General features: G+C 48.9%; 5 protein-coding genes and 1 pseudogene across 5 annotated transcripts, besides 46 other annotated features; all 6 read right to left on the minus strand.

Annotated features, from left to right (window-relative positions):
• Nucleotides 1-2: a sequence feature (heterozygous, non-Esmeraldo-like haplotype).
• Nucleotides 3-750: a sequence feature (areas merged during assembly that could not be assigned to a particular haplotype. This can correspond to areas where the two haplotypes were merged or to regions with more than two copies in the genome that were merged during assembly.).
• Nucleotides 346-374: a microsatellite.
• Nucleotides 476-512: a sequence feature (A-rich).
• Nucleotides 583-613: a sequence feature (AT_rich).
• Nucleotides 690-747: a sequence feature (A-rich).
• Nucleotides 751-988: a sequence feature (haploid, Esmeraldo-like haplotype).
• Nucleotides 788-837: a sequence feature (A-rich).
• Nucleotides 857-906: a sequence feature (A-rich).
• Nucleotides 915-957: a sequence feature (AT_rich).
• Nucleotides 989-1,750: a sequence feature (heterozygous, Esmeraldo-like haplotype).
• Nucleotides 1,056-1,089: a microsatellite.
• Nucleotides 1,161-1,191: a microsatellite.
• Nucleotides 1,228-1,271: a microsatellite.
• Nucleotides 1,342-1,367: a microsatellite.
• Tc00.1047053510409.10 (protein kinase, putative) lies at nucleotides 1,406-3,049 on the minus strand (the record flags this gene model as incomplete). The annotated part of the gene is made up of 1 exon (XM_803244.1): nucleotides 1,406-3,049. The coding sequence occupies one exon, from the start codon at nucleotides 3,047-3,049 to the stop codon at nucleotides 1,406-1,408; it is 1,644 nt and encodes a 547-aa protein (XP_808337.1).
• Nucleotides 1,751-2,075: a sequence feature (areas merged during assembly that could not be assigned to a particular haplotype. This can correspond to areas where the two haplotypes were merged or to regions with more than two copies in the genome that were merged during assembly.).
• Nucleotides 2,076-2,176: a sequence feature (areas merged during assembly that could not be assigned to a particular haplotype. This can correspond to areas where the two haplotypes were merged or to regions with more than two copies in the genome that were merged during assembly.).
• Nucleotides 2,177-5,469: a sequence feature (heterozygous, Esmeraldo-like haplotype).
• Nucleotides 3,444-3,475: a sequence feature (AT_rich).
• Nucleotides 4,142-4,167: a sequence feature (AT_rich).
• Tc00.1047053510409.20 lies at nucleotides 4,196-6,238 on the minus strand (annotated as a pseudogene).
• Nucleotides 5,470-6,341: a sequence feature (areas merged during assembly that could not be assigned to a particular haplotype. This can correspond to areas where the two haplotypes were merged or to regions with more than two copies in the genome that were merged during assembly.).
• Nucleotides 6,307-6,343: a microsatellite.
• Nucleotides 6,342-15,538: a sequence feature (heterozygous, Esmeraldo-like haplotype).
• Nucleotides 6,458-6,487: a sequence feature (AT_rich).
• On the minus strand, nucleotides 6,542-8,317 carry Tc00.1047053510409.30 (hypothetical protein, conserved; the record flags this gene model as incomplete). The annotated part of the gene is made up of 1 exon (XM_803245.1): nucleotides 6,542-8,317. The coding sequence occupies one exon, from the start codon at nucleotides 8,315-8,317 to the stop codon at nucleotides 6,542-6,544; it is 1,776 nt and encodes a 591-aa protein (XP_808338.1).
• Nucleotides 8,329-8,381: a repeat region.
• Nucleotides 8,437-8,459: a microsatellite.
• Nucleotides 8,594-8,619: a sequence feature (AT_rich).
• Nucleotides 8,703-8,777: a sequence feature (A-rich).
• Nucleotides 8,964-9,416, minus strand: Tc00.1047053510409.39 (ubiquitin/ribosomal protein S27a, putative; the record flags this gene model as incomplete). Its single annotated transcript, XM_803248.1, has 1 exon — nucleotides 8,964-9,416. One exon carries the CDS (start codon nucleotides 9,414-9,416, stop codon nucleotides 8,964-8,966), a length of 453 nt encoding a protein of 150 aa, XP_808341.1.
• Nucleotides 10,363-10,387: a microsatellite.
• Nucleotides 10,490-10,541: a microsatellite.
• Nucleotides 10,537-10,557: a microsatellite.
• Nucleotides 10,612-10,633: a microsatellite.
• Nucleotides 10,650-10,673: a sequence feature (AT_rich).
• Nucleotides 10,726-10,756: a microsatellite.
• Nucleotides 11,043-11,075: a microsatellite.
• Nucleotides 11,175-11,194: a microsatellite.
• Tc00.1047053510409.50 (hypothetical protein, conserved) lies at nucleotides 11,217-12,308 on the minus strand (the record flags this gene model as incomplete). The annotated part of the gene is made up of 1 exon (XM_803246.1): nucleotides 11,217-12,308. One exon carries the CDS (start codon nucleotides 12,306-12,308, stop codon nucleotides 11,217-11,219), a length of 1,092 nt encoding a protein of 363 aa, XP_808339.1.
• Nucleotides 12,473-12,495: a microsatellite.
• Nucleotides 12,569-12,599: a microsatellite.
• On the minus strand, nucleotides 12,611-14,089 carry Tc00.1047053510409.60 (hypothetical protein, conserved; the record flags this gene model as incomplete). Its single annotated transcript, XM_803247.1, has 1 exon — nucleotides 12,611-14,089. One exon carries the CDS (start codon nucleotides 14,087-14,089, stop codon nucleotides 12,611-12,613), a length of 1,479 nt encoding a protein of 492 aa, XP_808340.1.
• Nucleotides 14,258-14,280: a microsatellite.
• Nucleotides 14,406-14,433: a microsatellite.
• Nucleotides 14,499-14,522: a microsatellite.
• Nucleotides 14,531-14,553: a microsatellite.
• Nucleotides 14,692-14,723: a microsatellite.
• Nucleotides 14,895-14,930: a microsatellite.
• Nucleotides 15,140-15,173: a microsatellite.
• Nucleotides 15,354-15,388: a microsatellite.

Consider the following 15,538-nt stretch of genomic DNA (forward strand, 5'->3'; position numbering starts at 1 on the left):
CTCACAGTCCCACAGTCCCACAGTCTCACAGTCCCACAGTCCCACAGTCTCACAGTCTCACAGTCCCACAGTCCCACAGTCTCACAGTCCCACAGTCCCACAGTCTCACAGTCCCACAGTCCCACAGTCTCACAGTCTCACAGTCCCACAGTCCCACAGTCTCACAGTCCCACAGTCTCACAGTCTCACAGTCTCACAGTCCCACAGTCCCACAGTCTCACAGTCCCACAGTCCCACAGTCCCACAGTCTCACAGTCTCACAGTCTCACAGTCTCACAGTCTCACAGTCCCACAGTCTCACAGTCTCACAGTCTCACAGTCTCACAGTCCCTCCTTCTATCCACCAAAAAAAAAAAAAAAAAAGAAGAAAAAAACCAACGACTGTGGCGATGTGGGTTGGCGGGAGGAAAACAAAAACAAAAGGGGAGAGAACATCACACATGGCACCTTTGCGATAAATTCATACAAATAAATTAAAAAAAAAAAAAAAAAAAAGGGGAAAAAAGACAAAACACGAAAGACATAATAATATGAAAAAGAACAAAAACAACAGAAAACCGGCCATACATAAGCATGCACGGCTATTTTTATATAAATAAATATATAAATAAATGCGGTGTGTACAATTGTGTAAAATGCACAAACAAAAAGACAAGAAGCCTCGTGGAATTCTCCAAATAAAACAACGCAAATAAAAGAAAAACACATAAAAACTAAAAGAACAAAAAAAAAAAAAAAAAAAAAAAACAATTGAGAGCTCATAGAAGGCAAGAGGGCGTACATCGCCAAAAGGAAAAAAAAAAAGACAATATATAAAAAAGAAAAAAGAAAAGAGAAGGGGATAATGTCACCAATGAAATAAAAGGAAAAAAAAAAAAAAAAAGCAAATAAACAAAAGAAAAAAAATCTCAAGCAAAATTAAAAAATTTAATTAAAAAAAAAAAAAATTTTTTTAAAGAAAAACTGTCTTGCTCTATTTTTGTATCGGAGGAAAAAGATAGAGACTGTTCCGCGTGGTTGTGTAGTCCATTTCCGGTCTTCCCACCATAACTTTCAAAAAAGAAAAAAAAAAAAAAGAAAAAAAAGAAAGACCCACACATTATAGCGACGGAACCTCGCTCTTGCATGTAAGCATGCATCCACTTTCAATAACCCTCTCCTTTTTTTTTTTTTTTTTCCTATTTTCTTTTTAACTTTTCCTTACCACCACCACCACCACCCATAAGAATACACATACATACGTACATATATATTTATATTTATTTATTTATTTTTTCCTTCACTGCTTTATTGAACAAATCCAGTTCAGGCCCTCTTTCTGGGCCTGTCGCCAGCACCATTTTTTTTTGTTTGTTTGTTTGTTTGTTGTTTTGCTTTTATGGCACTGTCGTTCCTACTCCCCCTTTTATTGCACGTTCGTACTAGCACGCTTCTGACTTCGCGACAAGGTGGAACCGCTATTTGCAGCACCAACTGGGCTGTCCTTCTCCAGAGTTTGCTCCTGCCGTACATGAGACAACGGACTGCCCTCTTCAGTGCCTTCTTCGCCACATCTCCCGCATGGGAATGCTCCATTGCTGGAACGACTACTACAGTGCGTGGAACCCTTAACCTCCGGTGTGTGCACAATCCATGGATCATCCAGTAACTCTTTTGCCGTCGCCCGCTTTAAGGGGTCTCGTTGCAAACATCTTCGCAAAAAGGACTTAGCCCCGGAAGAAAGTCCGTGCCCTTTTGGAATCATTTCTGGAAACAACTCTCCCTCGGTCTCTGCCACACGCATCATCATGGAGTACTGATTCTTGACCCCCGAAAATGGAGGACTCCCCGTCAACATCTCAATCACGCAGCAACCAACAGACCAAACATCGCTCGGCAACCCAACGCCCTGAGAAAGAATTACCTCCGGTGCCATAAAATACGCCGTGCCCGCCAGTGCCGTCGAGGCATTGGGATCCAAAAGGTCCTTCGCGGTACCGAAATCTGATATTTTTAGTGTGCCGTTTGGATCCACAAGAAGATTATCTCCCTTTAGATCACGGTGCATAATGTTCTTGCTGTGTAAATATTCCAGTCCTTCCAACATCTGTCTTGTATAGATAGAAGCCTGTTTCTCATGAAAAGGACCAAATGTACGAAGTACACTGCTAATGCTTCCACCAGAAACATACTCCATGTAGATACGAAGACAACTATCTTCGCATTCCTCACCCAGACACCTCACAATGTGTGGATGATCAAGAAGTTTTAGTAGTGCAAGTTCCTTTCGCACTGCCTTCAACGCTTTGCTCTCTGAGCCTGCTGAAAACGAAATCTCCTTTACAGCTATAATGTGATTCGTGTCACGATCCATTGCCTGGAAAACAACACCAAAACTGCCTTTTCCTATTAATGCCTTGTGCGCCAGGCTAACATGCATGGGGCCTTTTCCTTCGGAATCCCGTGAGCGTGTGACATTGTTGTGCGTAACACACGGTACACTTCCAGTACGTCGCCGTAAAGCGGATTTTTTGCCAGAACCATTCACTTCCCTGCCACGTTCCTTCTTTGAGAGGGACTTGTGTCGCTTCTCCGGCGATGAGGTATAGAACCTAGTGACTGATGAGGTGGGAAGTGGTTCAACTTCCACTGGCGTGGAGACCGTGGGCCCAGGACACGCGTCAGAGGTGCGTGAGCCATTCAACGAACTGTTGGATTCCCTGGCCTCCACCACAACATTATCATCCTCCACACCAAAGTCATCATTGCTGCCAAGAAAAGGGCGAGATTGTTTCCGTCGACGAACGCTCGCTGAAGAAACACTAAAGTCTAATAGCAGCGGGGGATCTGCTGTCAAAACCTCCAGTCCACCGCTGTGCGTGGAACGAATCGTGCTACTAAGTTGCGGGCTATTAAAGCTGTGCGACACCAACAAAAAGTTATTAGAGCTTGAGCGAATACAGTCTTCATTTGTTCCCGTGTGGACATCACGGTGTAGTCTTAAAGAAGTCCCAATGACACGCTTTTCAAAGCTCAATTTCGGCGTGCTGCTGTTGGCAGTCTGGAACATGACCAGGCAGTCTCCCACTCCCCCCTCACCCCCACACACACACACAAGCACCAACGTTCTTTTTCTTTTTGTTGTTATTTGCCTTTCCTGTTCCCGCTGTCGTTCTGTTATGTCCTTTTCCTTTTCTTGGATGTCTGCCAGCGGTTCCGCTCGCACAGACCTTCTTAATAAAAGAACTTGCCTTTTCGCCTAGTATAGCTACAAATTTATATCGGTTCCCTATACTCAATTTTCTGTATGCAGTGATTTCCCCCTCGCACCTGCCCGCGTGTATGTCCTCTTTTCTTGTGGTGGTGGCGGTTCGCCCGCGCTCTCCGCGTGTCTTCACACACACACACACACACGGCAGAGACGTACGGACTCCCTCACGGTCAATTTATATATACCAATGTACAAATAATAATAATAATATATATATATATATATGTGCTTTCACCTGCGCGTATGTTTCGTTGAATTCCCGCCAATCACCTCGGGTGTAGAACGCCACACTTCACGCTGTGGTCGACCTCGACTCGTCCCGCTTTTCAATGACGGCAGCAATTTTCTTCTTGCGGGGGCGAGAAGGAAAGAAAGGAGGCGCACGGACACGCGGAGGTCCTTCCCGGCACACACACAAACACGTGCGCGAGGACGTGTGGTGCACAACTGCGGATGAGTCAAAAGCACTGCAAAGTCCGGGGGGCACGCCGCGGACACCAAACGCCAGCAAAAAAAAAAAACCCTACGAGTCAAACATATAAACATACAAAAAAATCCAAGGAAAACCACGCGGGAAAAGAAGAAGAAAAAAAAAAAAAGGAAAATGCCACGTTTGCTCCCCCGGAAATATTTATCCCCAGTACACATGCACACAGGGACCCAAATAGGGAAGCGCACACGACACATAAAGCAAAAAAAAAAAAAAAGGCAAACCCAACAAACCCTAAAACACCACCCGCCCAAAGAAACAAAATATATATAACTCTCTCCTCCACCCACTCTCACCTGCGAAAAACAACAAAAAAACAAATAAGCACTACACCCAAAAGGGGCAAACATTTAAAAAAAAAAAAAAAAGTGGTCTGTTTCTATCACAGTTGTGACAAGAAGAAAAAAAATATATATATATATATATTGAAACGCAAACGCAAAAGCAAAAAAGCACTAAAATGAAAAGACATCGGCAAAGACGTCATCTGCCTTCCCTTCACCCCATGCATCCTTTGAAACGAGAATGGATGGACGGGGCTTCCCTGCCTCGAGACGGTTTTTACTTTTTGGAGTATTTGTTCCCGCAGCATCCCCTGTGCGTGCAAACGCGGAGCTTAGTGCGCTGCTGAGAGCGCACAAAGCATTGCCGCTACCAGGTGGCCGTGGGAGGGGAGAATTGTTATGAACACGCCGCACTGCCGCATCCGTCAGGCCTTTTTTTGAGCCGTCTTTCTTCTTGCCACTTCCACCGCCAGCGAGAACATTCGTTGGGAGCGGCTGCAGCGGGGCGCGACGTGCAGTGGACTTCAGCGCGCTGAGTGGCACACGAGTGCCAAGAGTCAAGAACTCGCCCAGCGAATTCAAGGAAGAATCCGACGCCGCATCGTTCGCCTCATCTTCTTGTTGTTGTGTGGAGGCCGGGTACGTCCGACGAGCGACAGTGGCAGCCGATAAAACGGCGTGGCTGCGTGGACGCTTCTTATCCGTGTGCGGCACAGCATTGGCAGCACGGCTTCGTCGTGTATTCGCCGTTTTCTTTGGAGTGATCTGACGAAGAGAGTGCACACACATGTCATCCGTCTCCTTCGTCACTGCAGTCCTCCGCTGTAGTATTTTTGGTGGTGATTTTGGCAAAGACGCGGCTGCCACAGCTGCTTTCCTTTCCATCTCCTCCTTCCTCGCTTTTTCCTTCGTGCATGCCATTAAAAACGACTGCGCTGCCTGCTCATGAATCCCACGTCGTTCGTCCATCTCATTTCCCTCAACAGTTCCCCGAACGAGTGACTCCTCTGCCACAAACCCCTCGCGAGCTTCTTGTTGCAAGGACCGAAACCGCCGGGCCAACACGAATGCCTCATGTGCTGCTCTTGCAGACACGAGAGCTGCTTCTCTTTCAGCCCGTTCGCGGTGCATTTGAAAAAGACGTGCACGCTGCCTCCGGAAAAATACCTGAAGGGCCGAGTGCATAAGCTGGAGAAATTCCATGCGGTGCTCCACGGTGATCGCCGTCCCGCGCATCGTCTCCTGCCTCTCGCGTGACAATGTTGTCTCATGCAGCGCCCGCTCACGCTGCATCACGACACTCTCTCTCTGCGCGTTCAGATCCGCCAAACGTTTCGTCAAGACATCTGTCAAAATGCGGGTTCGCGTCTCTACAGCGGTTATTTTGTCCCGCCCCAAGGTGCAGAGACGTTCTTTGAACTTTGAAACAACCGCCATCTGATCCCGCCTGTCGCAGCACGCATCGGCAATGGATAATGCCGCCTGTAACGCCATTCTGTACACGGCGTTCAGTCCCTCTTCCGCAGAGGAGCGTACATGTGCCCCCTTTGCACGCCACTTTCAGTGTCAGCAGCTGGGCGTTCCTTTTTCTGGAAATCCGCCCATGCCGCATGGCGTCAGTCTGTGCGACATTGTTGCGCCCCCGCAGATCCTCCTGCAAGTTTTCCTGCTTCTTGTGACTCTCCCGCAGCGCAGCCTCCAGCCGCTCCGCTTCAGACTCGAGACGGTCCAACCGCTCTTGTAGGAGACTTTTCGCGACGTCAACGCGTTGTACCACTTCCACGAGGGCCCGTACACGATTCAATGCTGTAACAACATCTGCCAATTGACGACAAAAAGCGCTACGCTCTTGTAGCGCTCGAAGAAGAAAGGCCGCACGTGCTGGGCATCCTGTCCATGCGGTGGCATAGCTCTCCAACGCCTCTTGCAGGCGCATGGACTTTTTCTGTTCCTCGCCCATAAACGCTGCAAGTGCGCTGAATTTCACTGAGCCCTGTTGTAACTGGTGCTGCAGCCGCGTACTCTCCTCCTGTAATTCTCCCAAATCCTTTCGACGGCGCTCCACATCTGTGATAATTTCCTTCAAGCCAAAAAAAAGAGATCGCTTCGCACGCTCCATTTCCATCAGTCGGGATTCCAGTCGCTCATAGTTGCTGGCCTGCACCACCTTCTGCTGCAGCAACGCATCCGTGCAGTTTTCCAATGTCGACATGAGTCAACCGTCCTGTTTCCACACGTATCGCCCTTCTGTCTGTTCTTCCGCATGTACGTCAAAGAACCGCAAAAAAGAAAAAAAAAGAAAAAAAAGAAAAGAAAAAAGAGTTGAAGCTCTCTCACAACTGCAAGAGAAATTAATTCCTCTGCTGCCCCGTTCTTATTCCGTTCATTTACGAGAAGCTTCTCGCTTCACCAACGGCAGCAGGCAGTCAGCAGAAAAAAAAAAACATAAATAAATAAAAAAAAGAGTCCATATTACACATCAAAGACTACGCGTAACCCATCGCAGCGCAGAACCCCTCACCGTTCGGTCACAGCAATGTACTGCTCACGCAGCTGCCGCAACACCACCTCCTCATTCTCAAAAATCAGAGGAAAAATTTTGATAAGGCGTGCCAACTCTTTTTCCGCGGGTGGCACTTCATGGCACTCGTCACTGTCACTGTCACTGTCACTGTCACAAGCTGCGACAACACGGTGATTCAGCTTAAACAACGGCCGTCCCTCCAGAGCACTTTCCTCGTCGTCGTCGTCACCCTTTTTTTTGTTCAGCAGATCTCCCAACAAATTCACAATGCGATTTTGGCTGAAGAATGGAAGCGCAACAAGAATCGGACCGAGCAAAGGTCCTACTTGCTGCAAGTACGTGAATGGGCGATGCTCTGATGCCTTAAGTAACGACAGCTGCACTACCACGAAGCATCGCAAAGCACGCCAGACACGTAAAAGAAAGGTGGTGCTACCACTGACACCTTCGGCTCGCAACGCTGTACCCACGCTGGGTGGCGGCGACAACGGTCGGCGTTTACGCATGCGCAACTTTGAAAAATAGGAATCGTGAAATATATTTTGGTTGATTAAATCGGCCGGTGGTGTCTCACCGTCCAGGTACGTCTGCTGCAGCACGTTTAGTGCGTTAAGAAAGGAATTTCCCTCCACCGCAACGCGTTGAACAAAGGCTGAGCGAAAATTGTCCTTGCCGCTCTGGAACTGTCGCGCGGCAGATTGTATGGTGTCCATGTCAATATCCGCATTCACGACGAGCGGGTCGAGATGTCCCAACTCCTTTGCAATTTTGTGTGTTTCTAGCGCGGCACAGCAGGAGAAAACAAATGTTCCTGGTTTCAATAATCTCGTCATTGCGGCTCCTGGTGCGCCGTTTGCGTAATCGTCATCCTCTATGGTGCGCCATTTGTCCACAACGTCTCGCAGTGTCCGTTTCTTGGATCGGCATAATCGCTTCTTCTCACAAGAAATGTCTTCTTGCTTCTCGGAATTGTTCCCAGCCTTTGCCGTAGACCCCGCCGTGTTTTGGGTGTGGCGCGGACAGTACGTGGTTGCAAAGTCATTAAATTGCGTCTGCTGACACGCCACAATCAAAACATGGCATTCCAGCAGAGCCTGGCGCCCATCGCGACGCTCAGTACACTGCACTCCACGACCCGCAAATTGCGCGACGGTCTCGGTCTGCCGTGTGATGATGGTGATTCGAGACGGGTGAATAAGATACGACGCCTGCAGTAAACGCTCCACAACAGCCCGCCCAACTCTGCCACCACCAACCACAACAACGCGAAATTCGAGTGGTGAAAGCATCAATTGTTCGTGAAAGAATGTCACAAGACCGGGTGAAGAGCATGGCGTGTCGTAATTGTTGGTACGGTGGTTGCTGCTGGTATTGTCACTTTTGCTGTTGCTTCCACAACGGCCACTACTAATACAACCCCTGCGGCTACTAGCGCTAGGACTATTCGAGCGGGAAGCAACAAAAGACGGTGTATGCCCTCTGCTACGAGATGCAGCTCTCCTACGAAAAAGAGGCCGTGGAGGAGGTGGGGCACGCAATGCTGCATAGCGGGCGCGAGCCTCTGTCACAAGCCGCATAATATGCCAAAAAGAGGAGCCACCCTCATTCAAGAGGGCCTGACATGACGAGGCCGCGTGGCACAGATACAAACACTGCTGGACGATAATGGAGACTACAAAAGGTGCGGCGCAGACGGAAAGATCCAAAGAAGGATCGACACACGTGAGTCCCACAACGCCGTCAAGCAGATGCTGCGTTTTTTCCTGCATTACACAGAATGCCTCTCCCCCTTCCCCCCCTTTTTTCTCTCTTTATCCTTCTCTCTTTCTCTCTGCAACCTTCAAGAAGCAAAAGTTGTGAATAAGACACAACACGCTATAGCCACACCAAAAAAAAAAAAAAAAAAAGAAATAATAATCCGTTCCCCCTTTCGTTTTGTAGTTTCTGCCCACTTCCTCTTTTCTGTGAAGGTAATTTTGGCCTTTGTTGTTGTTGTTCTTTCCGGAGAGCCTCCTTGCAGCCCACCAAAGACGCAAGCAGCCGGCAAAAAAATAAATAAATAAATAATAAAGGAAAGAGGAAAAAGAACGCAATTGCACGGCGAGACCACGTGTATGCTTTACGGCTCCTGCAGAGTCGTCCTCGCCACACATGAAAGAAAAAGCAAACAAGAGAAAGAAAAAAAAACATACAAAAAAAAAGCACATAAAAACAATAAAAGCAAAACAATTGAATCGGTAGAGGTCGAAGAGATCTTTGTGGGACCATTCACTTAATTCGGTTTTCCGTCGCTGCCGCTGTTTGCTCTTGCCACAGCCCCCTCCGGAGAGATGTATTGCTGGTGGCGCTTCAACTCCGCTAATGCTTGCTGCGCTTCCTCATTTCATGTTCCCTCTCCTTAGATCCGGCATGGGCCTACTTTGCCGCGTACGTCAGGTGGCACTTGCCGCAGTACTTGCGATCCTTGTGCTGAGCCATGAAGACTCCAGCTCCGCAGACCGGATTGGGGCACTCGTCCCGGGTGCGCTCCACCTTGAAGGAGCCGTCGTCGTTTTCCGTCACCTTGAAGTACTTGAGAGCCCGCATCTTCTCCAGCTTATGGCGGTGGATCGGCTTCTTAGGCTTCGTGAAGACCTTCTTCTTCTTCTTTTTCCCCTTACCGCCCTCAACGGGAAGCATCACCTGGATGGTGCTCTCGCGCTGCAGGCCGTAATCGGCAAGGGTGGCCTCGTCGCAGAGGCAGTGGCCACCGTAGAAGAGAGTGCCATCGCAGACACCGGCCTTTGACTTGAGGCTGGCGACAGTCTCCTGCGCCGAGGCCTGAATGGCGCTGGTCTTGCCGGCTGCCGACTTGACAAAAATCTGCATCCTTCCTTCTGTGCCTCTTCTTTTTGAGTTCTTTACGTGCCCCTCCTCGTCCCTCACCCCCTCTTTATTTGGCAACGCAGAGTGGTAGCAGGCAAAGATAACGCAGGGGAGAAGTGCTACAAGAAAGAGACATCAGGCTACAAACGATAACAAATGGCAGTCAATCAATATAAATTCAAAACACACAACCACAAACACAAAACGACTGTGAACTCCAACTTCATCCCTCCGAAAGTGAATCAGAGGTACGCAGCTGCGTATGGTCACTCTTCCATCGCTCGGCTGAGTTCAGTCGCCATGCTCAACGCTTCTTTTTTTCACCCCTCGAACTCTGACGGCGACTTTTTTCGCCGTGCACCGGGGATGTGGGTTGGTCTCATGGGCAACGTGATGTCTACAGGTAAAAAAACAATTATCGCAACGGCAATGCGCTGGTGAATGGGACGACATGCCTCACCCCGCAGGACATTGGCAGCGCCTGCTCTTTTTCTCCCGTCCACACCCAAACCGCCGTTTCCAGTGCCTTAAGGTAGAAACAGGCGTTTATTACACCGCGTTGGGTCGCGTTCCCAAAAAGAATTTAAAAAAGGAGGGAAGACCTCCACACCATAGCAGTGGATTCGTAACGAACGCAGAAAAACGTCAATGGGTGTATCACCTGCGCTTTTCAACCGATGCAAGGGCGTGGCTTCACGTCCTTCCAGTACTCCACCAGTCAATTTTTTTCCATTCCTTCGCTTGATGACACTCTCCCATCAGCGCGGGAGACAATGTCAATATAATTTTCTTCTATGCGTGTGTGTTTGTGTGCTGCTGCTGCTGGAGAATGGGCACACTTTGATTGCGTTGCGGTCACTTGGCAAGAACAAACAATACGCCCTACCCAATGCCTCTCGTAAGCCGCAGAACAGAAAAAACGACAGGCAAAACACACACACACACACACAGAGAAAGAGAGAGAGAGAGAGAGAAGAAGGAAAAAAGACAAAGATGAAATGAAAGGGCAGTGAGGCTTCTTAAGGCAGCGGGTGAGGTGAGAAAAGGAAGAGGGCAGAAGGGCACGGAGAGCTATCATGATGATGATGATAGCAATAATAATAATAATAATAATAATAATAATAATAAATAAATAAATAAATAATAATGAGCAAGGCGCAAAGCGTCCCGTGTGTACACAAACGCACACGCCACACACAAAAAAAAAAAAAAAAAAAAAATAGCAACTAACAAAAGAAAATATATATATATATTTATTAACAAAGCAAAGGGAATATAGAGGTCCCATCCAAAGCTCCGCAGATGTTGTCCCTTTTTTTTTTTTTTTTTTTTTTCTTCTTCTTGTTCATTCTTCTTCATCCTCACATCATTCCACTCTTTGTTTGATAATTCGCTTCTATTGTATTGTCTTCCCCCACCCCCTACAAACATACACACGCACCTCAATCGTCTCTTCTATGATGACAAAATCAAAAGATACATGTGGCTCACTCCTGTTATCCATCTATTGATTTTACTGCGGATACAAGTAGCCTACATCTCTCCCTTCTCCCCTCTCATAAGGAACATAAGAAACCACAAGCCGCCTTCATTTTCCTCACGCTTCACACACACACACACTCCTTCTCCTTTTCTTTCTTTTTTTTTTTTGTTTTTGTTTTTCTAATTCCTTTTCTCTCGCCGTTGTGTGTTTGCTAGCTTCTTTTTAAAGTGCGCATATGCACACTTATATTTATACATGTGTATTTATATACGTTCGTTTTATTATTATTATTATTATTCATTTTTCTTTGGTCGCGCGGCTCAAAACATGGGTGCCCCTGGCGGTAGCTGCGGCGGGATGGAAACTGTCGGCAGTGTTGTCGGCGGGTGTGCAGGAAATGTCGGTACGGATGAATTCAGTGCAACGGATCCGTCTGGTGTCACTGGCGGTGGGGCCTGACTGCGGGAAGCATTCACAGTTGGTGGCTCCGTAAACTGAGGAGGATGCGGGGCCGGGGAAGGCTCCACCGTGCGGTCGCCACCGTTGAGACTTGCAACAGCAGCTGCATTTCCAAGAGAGGCAGAAATGATGGCGGCTTCCTCTGCTGCGATCAACGCCGCAAGGCACTCCGATGCCGCCTCCCGGATGACCACCTTGCGCCCCTCAAGATCACTAAATTGTCGTTCCAGCTCCAAACGCAGTGCCTTTGTGGTGAGATGACTCCTCTCCGCGCGTGACGTGGCGAGAACCCGCTTGTACACGGCGACACGAATGGTGTCATCACTCGGGGGCTGCACCGCAGACGAACTCTCCGCAACGGGCATCTCGTTCTTCATTCGCCTCGGTGATTCCTTCACGTTCTCAGCCCCCGTGCTTGCCGGGTCCACTTCTCTTTTTGGTGTTTTCGCAGCCCCACCACTTTCACTCACTGTCGTTGCTCGCTCCCGTTTTACGGCTCTCGTTTGGGGCTGAGGCGTTTTGCCGGGAGAACTCACCCTTGTCCCGGCGACATGAGGTTGCATAAGAAACGCCGCTACGCCATCCGCCATCCGCGCATGTGTAATGGAGAATTGAACAGGCATGCCAAGCGCCTGGATAAGTTCCCGCAGCTTATCTTTCTTCAGTTTTTGCACGCTTTGCAATACAACTTCACGCATCGCCTCTGGAAAGCCACAAAATGGCTCCAACGCACGGCGTCGCTCGCCAGTTCTTCCTGGACGACCAAACACCATTCGGTGCAACGGCTCCAACACTGTTTCTAATTGCTTCCATGCCGCACCGCGGTTCCCCACCGCCCGCACTGCCGGCAGTTCGGCAAGCGGTGTTCCTGTTCCCTCCGAAAAGTTAAATTTGGCTGGAGTGACGTCATCTCCCGCATCCGACGACGCGGCGTCACGGCGCTCCCTCGACATGTTTACCTCCAGAGGAATTTATGCAGACGGATTTGCACCCCCTTTTCCTTCTTTTCTCCCACTCAATGAATTGGCAGGGAAACACACATACGTTTGTGTGTGGAGGTATGAGAAAAAGAGAAGAAAAAAAAAAAAACAGTAAATTTTGTCACAAACACAAACGCAAAAAAAAAAAAAAAAAAAAAAAGAGGGTAAAAAACGACATGAACTCTCGCCTCCCGGTCATGCCGTCCATTCCGCAAAGCAGCTGGTCAGTTACATGTGTCTGTGTGTGTGTGTCTGTGTGTCTGTAAAGTGACTGCTTAGAAGGTCATTGTTGGAAGCAGACGCCGGAGGGTGCGGAACGGAGGGCTTCGCTGGCAAATCGAAGCCCCAAACGCCTCCTCACTTTCCAGAATCTGCAGCACCTCTGAAAGCCGCTGTGCCAAAGTGCCGCTGCCGTTCTCATCGACGCCCGACTCAACATGTGCCGCATCGTGCCTCAAAAACGCATCCGCCGGAAGAAAAATGTCACCGACCCGTTTTAAGACGCCCGTCGTGATCCCGCCCCTCTCCACGTCATTCTGTTTATCCCCCACCAGCAGCTGTTCCACGACGGGCCGCAAAGACTGCTCCAGCACAATTGACATGACCTCCCACCGCGGTAACAAATGCACCAGACCATTGGAAAGTCTACAGATTGCGGTTACCCGTGTCGCCAAAAAACTGTGCGTTACGACACGCTGCCGTCCACCGCCGCCCCCACCAGACGACGTCATATACATGGAAAGAATGTACTGTATTTCCTCCACAAAACCGTCAATAATGTCTTGCAAAACACCCGCCAGGCTTTGCGTGAGAATCTCCTCCACCTCCCGTGCATTTGCCATCGGAATCCGCTGACAACGCTGCCGAATCCATGCAAAATTATTCGCGGCAATAATTAGTACCTCGGCAGCCATGCCGAGTTGATTCATATCGCGTGCCTCTTGTAATAAAGCGTGGTTGCGCTCCATCATGACGATGATGGAGTCTGCAACAATATGAAGCAGCGAGTGCTCGCCCTCGGTCAATGAAGAGACCGCCGTGTATTCTCCATCCACCGACGTCGTCAAGCCGACAGCACGTGATAGCAACTGAAGAAAACCCAAGACAGCGCCCCACTGCAGAGTGACGCCCGACAACATTGGTGCGTCTCCCCCCTCGCGGCCGCTATCGGCATCACAGTCTCGGCCCACCGCGTCATGGCTCCCGCTCCCATCATTGGCCTTACACCGCCATGGAATTCGTCGCTGCAGCAAAACGGGCACGCGTTGCGGCGCTCTGTTGGCGCCAGTGCTCGGCGCAAAATAAAAACCACTCGTGGACTCTCGAATAATCCCCAGAGAGAACTGCCCAGTGCGGCGCCATGCGGCCTGCTGAGTGCGCAATGGTGACTCTGAGAATGATGATGGTGATGACTTCGTTGAGTCAGACGGCTGCAAGACCTCCTCAACCACCAGACGACTTGCCCTCGACGCAACGTCCGCCATCAACGCCTCCGCATCGTCCCCAGCCGCAACAGTCGCCTGTGAAAGCGGCTCAAAAATTGAGTGTGCGCGCCTGAAGACGTCGTCCAAGCGCCTATCGGCTCGTGTCTCCTCGACGACCGACAAAAGCCGCTGCATAAACGGCCCACACTCCCCGGTGCCCCCCTCGTCGCGGTGCGCGGAATCAAAAGAACGACCCTCAAGGCGGCTCACGATCCGCGCCACGTGGCACGCGGTCGCCTCCCCTACGGACGCCACCCCGTCGGTGCTCATTCTCCCCCTCCCGTTACACTTCCAATTGCTTTTCAACTCCCTTTTTTTTTCTTTTTTTCTTCTTTCTCCCTTTAAGGCGGGAAACACACAACGAAGGGCCGGTGTATACGCACTCCGTGTGCGCACCGGTACGACTCCCACCCACCCAAACACCCAAACACGCGGAGTCACACACACACACACACACACACCCTAAGACTGCAAAGCAAAAAAAGAAAAGAGTTCAGAAACACTTAAAAACAGCGGCAGCGGCAGCAGCAATGATAACAATACACACATTTGTATATTTGGTCAATACATATGTTTTGTTGCTGCCTTTTTTTTTTTTTTTTTCTTTTTTTCTTAGTGAATGAGTAAATAAAATCAGTAAATAAATCCCCTCCATTGGTGCCAAGACGTGTTTGTTTCTTTATTATTATTATTATTATTATTAAATTTGGACCCCCCCCCCCCCTCCCCCCCCCTACAGAAAGACGGACACAAACACAAACATTCACGTAAACAAAATAAAAACAAAACAAATCGTGCGTTAATGAACCAAACATTATTTCCCCTGATTTTTGGCTTGCGGTTATGTGTACAAACACTGAAGGATAAGTGACAAAAAAAAAAAGGAAAAAAAAAAAGGAAAAAAGATCGTATTAAAAATGGCGACATTCATAAAATAACTCCCCCCCGGCCCCACCCACCTCCTTTTTTTTTTTTTCTTCTTTCTTTGGGGAGGAGGATGAGGAGTCACACCGCAGCCCCCGCATTCTCACAGAAAAGCGCAGCACTTAAGTACATGCATGCAGGCGGCCATACAAAATAAATTAAATAAATAAATAAATAAATAAATAAAGGAAAGAGGGGGTTACGTGAAAAGAGCACCATGTAAACACGTTTTTACCCACGCGTATATATTACACAAGGGGAGACTGTCAAAGAGCACATCACAATTGCCCCACACACACACACACTGACAGACAACAGAACAAAAGACAACAGAAGAGGGGGTCAAACAAATTAAAAAAAAAAATTATCCCCCCCACTCCTCGGCCACTTAGTTCCTGTTGTTGTTGTTGTTGTTGTTGTTGTTGTTGTTTCTGCTGCATCTTCTACGGCCCCTCCATCCCTGCCTCACCGCCCCATCGCCCCTGTTGCATTGAGGGGCGGTCTAACGCGACAGCAGCAGGCGTGCCCGCTTCCCTCACCAAAAAAACAAACAAACGCACACCAAAGCGACAACAAATAATAATAAACAAGAGGTCTCCACGCCCCCCCCAAACAAAAACAACAAAAAAAAAAAAAAAAAAGAAACATGCGCTAAGGATGAGGTCTTCTCCCCCACAGACCCCCAAAAAAAAGGGTGAACGTACAGCAACGCTGGTGGTGCGTGACATGTCTGCTTGCACGGCGTCGCCTGACGTTAGTGACATCCCCTGCCCTCCCTTTTCCTCCTCCTCCTCT

This window comes from Trypanosoma cruzi, genomic scaffold (assembly GCF_000209065.1).
Source record: "Trypanosoma cruzi strain CL Brener 1047053516739 genomic scaffold, whole genome shotgun sequence".
Classification (NCBI taxonomy): domain Eukaryota; phylum Euglenozoa; class Kinetoplastea; order Trypanosomatida; family Trypanosomatidae; genus Trypanosoma; species Trypanosoma cruzi.